Source organism: Blastocystis sp. subtype 4 (assembly GCF_000743755.1).
Source record: "Blastocystis sp. subtype 4 strain WR1 chromosome Unknown seqid_0358, whole genome shotgun sequence".
Classification (NCBI taxonomy): domain Eukaryota; class Bigyra; order Opalinata; family Blastocystidae; genus Blastocystis; species Blastocystis sp. subtype 4.
In genome coordinates, this window is record NW_014569189.1 from 1 (window position 1) to 9022 (window position 9022).

General features: G+C 37.7%; 3 protein-coding genes across 3 annotated transcripts; all 3 read right to left on the reverse strand.

The window, feature by feature from the left end:
- Positions 1-11: 11 nt before the first annotated feature.
- On the reverse strand, positions 12-1649 carry JH06_5434 (26S proteasome non-ATPase regulatory subunit; the record flags this gene model as incomplete). Its single annotated transcript, XM_014669986.1, has 11 exons — positions 12-97; positions 128-332; positions 362-428; positions 458-798; positions 829-921; positions 951-1112; positions 1143-1225; positions 1251-1271; positions 1305-1437; positions 1473-1526; positions 1560-1649. The coding sequence occupies 11 exons, from the start codon at positions 1647-1649 to the stop codon at positions 12-14; spliced, it is 1335 nt and encodes a 444-aa protein (XP_014525472.1).
- A 1235-nt stretch (positions 1650-2884) lies between these two features.
- On the reverse strand, positions 2885-4182 carry JH06_4616 (heterogeneous nuclear ribonucleoprotein 1-like protein; the record flags this gene model as incomplete). The annotated part of the gene is made up of 5 exons (XM_014669987.1): positions 2885-3723; positions 3753-3821; positions 3854-3905; positions 3937-4100; positions 4131-4182. 5 exons carry the CDS (start codon positions 4180-4182, stop codon positions 2885-2887), a joined length of 1176 nt encoding a protein of 391 aa, XP_014525473.1.
- Positions 4183-5851: 1669 nt separating this feature from the next.
- On the reverse strand, positions 5852-6415 carry JH06_4617 (hypothetical protein; the record flags this gene model as incomplete). Its single annotated transcript, XM_014669988.1, has 4 exons — positions 5852-5951; positions 5982-6093; positions 6122-6240; positions 6270-6415. 4 exons carry the CDS (start codon positions 6413-6415, stop codon positions 5852-5854), a joined length of 477 nt encoding a protein of 158 aa, XP_014525474.1.
- Between the last annotated feature and the right edge of the window lie 2607 nt (positions 6416-9022).

A 9022-nucleotide genomic window follows, 5' to 3' on the forward strand; every position in this document is an offset into this window, starting at 1 on the left:
TTGTAAACATATTATTGCTTAACTTCCTGAGTCATTCGTTCCTTTTCAATAAGATAAACAACTCTGTCTAGTCCTCCCATCACTTTCTTCACTTCTTCTATTTCTCATTTCCTTCTTATACACTTACCTGACCATTCACTAAGAACATTTTCAGGACTCTTTGGTTCTTCAAAGCGTACTCGACCACTAACACGATCCAGTTTCAACCATAACATTCCACTCACACATGCTTCACTCAACGCTTCTTCAGTTTCTTTCTCATCCAATTGTACCAATTCACTCACTCGACTTAGTTCCATTTCACTTACAGTCTTACTCAACACACGAATGTTCTACATTTGATTCATCCTTCATTTCTCACATGTTCCACTACTCGTTTGCGTAACAGTTCACGCCATTTCTTACAATGTTCACCCCAGCGACTATCACTATTCTCGCACATCATTCTCACTCCTACTTCAATAATGAGTGTGTTTCAATTGTTTTCAGAGTGGGTAATGGCCACTCTAACAACTCTTCTCGTTCAAAACTCTGAAGGAAACTGCGATAATCAGGAATGTATTTCCAATGACGATTATACCTCATTCCCAGACTCTTCAAGATTGCTTGTTGTTCTGAATCATAGGGCATTAATACTGCCAACACTGTCAGACATTCCACGATCTCTCGACTCTCTTCATCTGCATCTTCTAATCGAGATACACTCAAAAGACGTTCATAATCATAAAATAGACCTTTCAGATCTTCATCATGAACATGTTGAAGAATACATAGATTCACGAACTGTTCTATAATGTCCTATCCATCAGTTCAATCACTCTTCATCACCTCCATTCCTTCATTCTTCAACACATTCATATTCACTTTCTGAATTGTGAGAGGTACACGAACCCAGTCTCCAACTGCCTGACTCAATCGAATCTGAACTTCAACCACTTCTCTGATTCTACTTGTTCTAAAAGGAATTCAGCCTTCTCACGACTCGATAAGGCATTACAAACCTCAACTTGAATCTCACGACTTGCTGCTGCTGCTCCTTCTAAATCACCTCGACTCTCACGTAAACGCATCAACTCACGTAGTAACATTGCTCTTTCTCCTTCCAAATACATCTACAAATCAAACTGTAGTCAAGAAACCACTTTCCCTTCAGAAGTATCCAAAAGAGTAGTCAACAAACTTAGTCGATTCTCATAGTCTTCAATTGAATTCAAGTAGGTCATTCCTTTCTTCACAATTCCACTTATCACCTACAACTCGTTTACCTTTCACTTCAATAACTCACTTTCAATCACAACCAATACTTACATCATCAGGTTGAGATCGTCGTTTCGATAATAAATGAATACAATTGTTCAGTTTCGACAAACAACCACTCTCAAAACATATATCAAGGATTTTGTCAGTTATTCGAATTGAAATACTTGGTTCTAATAACTACATATCAACAAATCAACAAATTGGACTACTACTCGCGCTTTCTTCTCTAGAACAAGTAATTGATCAATACCATCTTGAATTGATTTCTAAAAGGAATCATAAGAGAATTGAGAATATACTTGAAGGAATTGAGGAAGAAGAGCGAAGACTTGAGATATCTGATTATTGAGTTCTTCAACTTCCTCAGTATGTTTCTTCTTTGTTTCCATATGAATCAAGTCTCTAAAGGAAGTATGAATTGAAAGAATAGAGTTGAAATGATCGACAGAAATGGAAACTATTTTGGTTGACTTTGACAAACAGTTGATCGATTTCCATTCTTATATATATCCCATAACATAATGTTCATATCTGAACTTCCAGAAACGATAGATTTCCTTTTTGAGAACATGATTGTATTAACCTCTTTTGTATGATTGGAAAGAATGGCCAATGGCTGATTATTCCGTAGACCGAAGAGACGAATTCTACTCGTGAAAAGATGCCTTCAAGACAACTTTCCATCTTTTCCTCCACTGGCTAACAATCTCGAATCACAACGAATAGCCAAAGACAAAATCCCGGATGTTGGTAACGATATACAAGAATTTTCAGCAAGAGAAGAACAGTTACCAATTGTGATCTTGTTTGATATTCCACCACACGCATAGGTTGTAAACTCCTCATTTGTTGTGAATGCGATTACTAAAAAGTAACAGCCACTACAAAAAATACATGGTTCTGACGAAATACGAGTTTCTTCTATAATAGAATTGTTTCTGCTGTCGATGCGTGCAATATGACCTGATTCAAAAGCGCCCAAACCTATAATTGAAATCTTGCAACTCATCTACAATATGAGTTGATATGTCCTTCACAGGCCATTACCATTCCTTTCGACAACTGTTTAGGAAGGAGGTGATTCGATTTCCCTTCGCGAAGGTCCACAAAATCAATACTATCATCTTTTCCAGGGACAAAGAGAATCGTATTTCTAGAGTCATGAGCGACCGTTGCCTTCAAGAACGACAAGGAAGCGCAGGAAACTGATAATATAGGTTCTGAAAATCCTTTATCGATATCAATGACTCGAATAATGCCTTCTCGACAATGTCTATCTCTTCATATGCAATTCCAGATCTCACGTAAAAAAAGAATTCGTTGATAAAAATCGTATTTGAAGAATGCCTCCACTATTACTGTACTCTTTATGGCTCGTTATACTCCTGGTTGCAGTATTCCAGATAATAATGGTACCATTTTGGGTTCTAAAACTAAGCACTAACGGGGAGACAATACCCACCCTGAAACGAGACAATTGTTATCTTCATCATAGTCCAAGCTACTTATAGCTGATGAATGGCCACGTAAAACACAAACAGGATTTGGAGGTATTCGAGCCATAGAAAAGAATGGACAAGGAAATCAACAAATTCTTTAAAGAAACACTTCAGCAACATCTATACTACTTATAGAAAAAGGGCATCTCATTTCCACTACTTCGGAGTCTCACTGTTCCAACTCTATCCTCATCATACGAGTTAGTGTAAGGATAACTAGAACGTAAGAAATTTGGACGGTAAAGAGAATTCTTAGGTCCCTCTCCAACAGGGAGTGACTCTTCATAATCTGGAAGGAGTAGCGAATATAAACTGCTGTCTTCATTGTTATCCAAATCCTTGAAATGATCTAGGCCAAGGAGAGTTGGGTCATCTCGTACGAATCGACTGGATGGATAACGCTCTTGAATAGGTTGATATTTCATTTCCAATGTATTATCACTACTACAAAGACGGGTCCATGCCGGATTCAGAGAAGAACGCAGACTATTCTCAGCAGAATTTACTTCCGATTGAAATGCACTTTGGAAATGGTCAGACAAACCAGAAGGAGAGAAATGCAAGCCTTCTGGTTCTTGATAGACTTCATGAAGTGCTGACACCGATGGATCGTCCATAAATGCATCTCTCCGCAAGGAATATGTTGAATAAGCACCGAGGGAGTCCTGAAGACTATCGGGAGCAGACTTAGAGGGAACACTTTCCGACACGGGAGATGTCACCATTGGGCCTGGAGTTTTCTCAGAGACAACTTCTGAGTTCTCTGTTTGCTTGGGAATTGCACGCTTAACTTCGACATGACGTCCCAAGATTACGTGGTCTGGATGAGCCATTGCTTTCTGAACACCCGATAAATCTTTGAAAATAATGAATCCAAAACCACGGCTTTTATGGTTCTCGTGGTTGTAAACCACACTACCACTTTCAACTACACCAAAAGCACTGAAGTATTTGATTAGATCATCTACATCTCACAATCATTTTAAGCTGTACCTTGGGTTGTCTGAAAATGCAAACCACCTACAAACACTTTATTCAAATTCAATTTGGTTGCTCCATCACCTACACATAATTGATGTGATCACTATGAATACTGGATTGTGGAGGTGGAGCTTCATCCTTTGATAGAGCCCAACGAACATCTACCTACAAAATAAACAGGATAAAAGAAAACTACTCGTCTGTTATCAATAACATGCGTCTTAGTTTTGATAACACGTTGACATACGCGATTACTATGAAAGACACAGAACCCAAATCCTCGTGATTGCCCATCATGTGTACGCATTACCGTAGCTTCCTTAACAGGACCAAACGAAGAGAAATAGGAAGCAAGGGATTCTGGTTATAAGGAAACTGTATTACATATACCATCTGTTGTACTGTATGCAAGGCCTCCTACAAATACTTTACTATGGATCATTTCCAAAATTGAGATTCCTACCAGTTTGACATTTAGAATGGTACTACGCTATTATTTAGATGACAACAAAAAGAAAGAGATGGTAATTATCTTTCTTATTGCTATAGTTTAAGCAAAAAGCAAATTGTGGTTATCCCGCGGAATGGTACATGTCTTAGTGGAAAGTTCTTTGTTTTTCAAACACTCAAGGTTATGTACTTTTGAAGTAGTTTATCAGACATGCTTCCGTATCTTCGGTTAATTGATTCATAACACTCTCCATTGTTTCCAATTTGGAGCCTAAAAGGACGTTGGCCTCTGCAAGGACTTCATTCACGGCACTTGCTATAGTAGTTTTCTCAGAGACCTCAATGCGGAACTGAAGGATGTTGTCTCGCAACTTTGTATTTGGGTCCAGCAGTGCTTCTGGAATTCTATACTCGATGTAAAAGTTATTGTCATTTCCAGAAACGACAGATACTTCTATCGAATGCTTTACTTGCGGTACACTCATGGGTTTTGATCGTAATGAGCGACGTGAAGAAAGCGACTGTCGGTTCTTACTGTTTTCTGACCTATAGATGTCGGATTTTCCATACCGAAGAACGAAGTGGATGGGATATTGATTCTACTGATAAGAGAAATCAGAAGATACAATGTATTCAAGAAACTCTTGAAAGTGCCAGTTGCTTATCTCCTGCCCACTACTCTTTGCAATAGCATTTTCAAGTGATAAAGCCATTGCCTCCGGACTATCGTTTCCTGGATGATACATAAACGACACGGTGACTTGTTGTTTGGATGAGAGGTTGATACAGAAAGTGACTCGCATTGGAGTATTGAGCATGCTTGCAGTCACTTTATCAATCAAGGGATTATACGCTGCAAGTAATCCACCCTAGTTTTTGAATGAAACAAATAACTACATGGTATGAGAGTTGATCCATTGCCGAATCGATGTATTGAAGAATGGTTGTTGATATAGAAGGAGCCATCTCCAAACGGTCGATAAGATGATGAATAAGATCAATGAGTGATGTTGTTGCAGGTGTCCATTGAATAGAGACTAGAAATACGTGAAGACGGACATGACTGTCCAGTTCCTCACGCTTCTTAATCAACAATTTGATAGAAATTTCAGTTGGAATAAGTACATAACGAAGATATGACTGAGGAAAACTAACAGATGTCATAGGTGACACCATTGGAGATGGCGCTTGACGTCTGAAGATGATCGTGAGACATCATACTCACATATCATTCTCAAGAGATTCTGAACTATGATGACTGAATTCAATAGTGATGTCTTCTTCAGGATCTGAGTGTAGGGATCGCATGACTCTCCTTTTGGGAGTGTTGATGATTAAAGGACTTGACTGACTCTCACCCTCTGTTGATTCCTTAGATAATGAAGCTATTCGAATTGTTCTCTGATGACGAGGAACCCTCCTAGGACTAGGAAGTACTATATGAGAAATTCAGATGATTTCTACCTATTTCCTTTGTAATGGAGGGCGGTTGCTGTATTTGGATCTCCATGTTCTCTGATGATAGAATGAATGGGTGTTGAAGAAGCTGTTGAACAGTGGGTCGAATATTCTAGGATGTCATCGACTCATCAATCATACTTTCGGCAAAAGACACTTCTCTATGAAATCGAACAGATTTGGATCCACTGTATGAAGAGATACTAGACCTTGGGGTTGTTCTTCCTATGGTATATCCTTTCAATCACCCATACACGGATAATAGCATCAATAATCTCTTCATTAGTTGCATATTCACTGTATCTAAATATCATTCAAATAAGCAACCATAACGGTTTGGCATTTGTAAGGAAATGAACAATGACCATCCCCAAAGCATAAACATCCACAGCACAACTCCAGTCATTTTCGGCAAACACTTCCTTTGGAAAATAGCCAACGCAGTCTACTCAGGATTACAAAGAAAACACTACTATCCTTCTTGGCTCGACCAGGAAAGTCGTAATTGTTGATATCAAGGACACGACATAACCAAGCATATCCACCTAACTTCACACTTCCATCACTGCGAATAAAGAGGATATTATGACATCTGGATTGAATAAAACTAAATACACTTACTGTAAGTGACCATGAATAAGAGGGGAAAGAGGGGATTCGTTATGAAGATAATTCAAAGCATTTAGAAGACTCAGCAACCACTTTCGTAGAACTTTTAGTGATATAACACCAACAGAAGCAAAAGAGCTACGTTTTACGCAGATCATTTACACTGACTCAACAATACAGTCTGTAACTGCTTCAGTAACATAGACAACACGTTGCTTATCTTTATCATACTGGTATGCAAAGCATTTCAATATGATGCTACATCTGATTGACTCAACAATCATACGTTTCATCCTGAATATTCTCTACCATCCTTAAGGCAGAGAGTAGACAGTGCCGTTCGGGTTGAGTCCAATCCTTTACATCGATTTCTTTCCAAATGAGTTCTTTTCCGTCCCTTTTGGAATATGCGCTGTATCTGGTATGAAAGCAAATTGATAGACTAGTACATTGTCATTCCATCAGATTCAGACTTCAACTCGTCCTACATCTTGTCAACCTCATGACAACCTTACTCGATTATATGCATCGATTTCATTCTTCTCATCAGAAGATGACATGATCCATAAAACAATTGTCGCTAGAGAACCTTGTCAAAAGAGAAGAAGCAAACGAACTCTCAGAAGTGTCTGTATTTGGTCTTAATGAGGACATACGAGTCAGTAAAGACGGAACTAAAGGAATTGTTTGAATCCAAGTGGGTTTCAAGGAGATGTATAAGATGTAGAGGTGAAGTTGTCCAAGATGGATTTCAATATGGTTGCGACTACGTTTTATATTATCGGAATAATGAAAAGCATCAACATGGATATGCGTTGGTGTTCATTCATAATCCGATGTCAAAAACGCCTATCAAGAAAGAAATAACCTCGTTTTCTCGAACAGCGTCAATTGTTCACAAGAAGGCATACTATGCTATTTGGACTGAAAAGAAAGTTGGAAATGATATTTAATTGCTATGTAGGTAAAAATACTAGATATTGAAAAGAAAAGGAGACGAAGGGAGCGATAGTGGTTGATAGTTGATTGTATCTATTCTAATGTATTAAAGGCAATTAATGAAATTTGGAATACTATGGGAATCTTACATCTTCTACCTTCGTAGTGATTAGATATGGTTGTTGAATATACATAATAGTTTATCACTATATGTTTGTTCTGATATTGAGTTTTCATTATTATCCTATCATAGTAAAGATACCACGTGATTCATCTTCAGTACAAACCCTAATTCACTTCTGGATCGTTCTAAAACAAAACAGTGAATAATATGGAGCCAGTACCCAGCAAGATGAGAGGAATTGAAGTGCATGAGACAAACGTACAAATCACACAACAGTAACAGATAGATGGAAATAAAGACACGAATCCAGAGATTATCACAGCGCCATGCGATAGCAAGCCTAAAGAGTGATCATCCACTTCAGAAACTTAGTGAATCTGTTTCCAACTGTATTATTTACTAACTAATAGGACATTACCTTGATCCTTCAACTACTAGATACGAACGGAAGAATCAGTTACAGTCAGTACAAGTCGATTATTAACAGTGAAAAATCCACTATTCCTACAGAAGTGTTTTCTCCCTCTCTCTTCTATCAGCTCCCGTTATATTCTGACAATGACTACTGGGTCCGCACTTCAGATGTAGACAACTATCTTCGAGAATACTATTTTATCACTTCTCTTTACGGATCCATTCTGTAGACACGTTCTAATAATAATATTCAGAGAATACTGTAAGGAAAGTGTGAATTCCATCACAAATGAAGAATTGATACAATTCATCAACACTACAATTCGTTCTATATCAATTACCTCTATTCTAACAGTAAGAGCAAACTCGAGTCCGTTATTCATAGTCCCAATTTCTACAATTCTACACAACACATGTTCACTTATCTCTTCTATTCTTTGAAGACCGAAACGAACATGAACCAATTCCGTTGATTCCTTTAATTCTATCAGATTCTATGCGGAATTACATGTCCCAAAGCGACACTTATATCGGATATCTTCATCTCTCTACATCAACCAATTGGTTTACACCAGAAACTGCATTCAAAATCTATGCCCAATTTACAGAACTTGATTCCAATAAGGATGGTCTTTTGAGTTGGAAAGATATTATCCCATTAAGTAGACGACAAATAAAACTAATCAGATAGATGGAGGAAAACTAATCCCATCATTTGCCAAGAATGTGATTAAACTTTTAGGAAGTGGAAACGGTCTGGTAAATACTTGATATTCATCTTATACCCAGAACTATGAGTTATATCTTCGTTTGATGCTAGCCTACTCACATTTACACTTACAACAAGCACAACAAGTAGTAAAACGATGAAAAAAATGATATATAGATCATTTTCGAATTACTTGATAAAGACCACAAAGGATATCTAACCCAAGACGAGATCAAAGGATTCATTGAAGAATCCATCCAGATTATGGCTCCTCCAATACATATAACAAGTGAAAACTATACACAGGATATTTTTGATCACATTCATCCCCAACATCCAAACCAGTAGAACTCATAGTGCATAATCATCATAGAATCACGTTAACAGACCTCGTACGGTCAGGGAGTGCAGAAGAGATCCTACAGAATCTCATCAACTCCTATTCTTTCAAAATAAAAGTGGGAAACAAATGAATATACTTTGATGTTTCATGAAAAAAGCAAGATAAGAGTAAAAGAGTGAACAAAACATCTAGTACTATTCATTTTCTTGAATTATCTTGATATTGAACTGATTTAA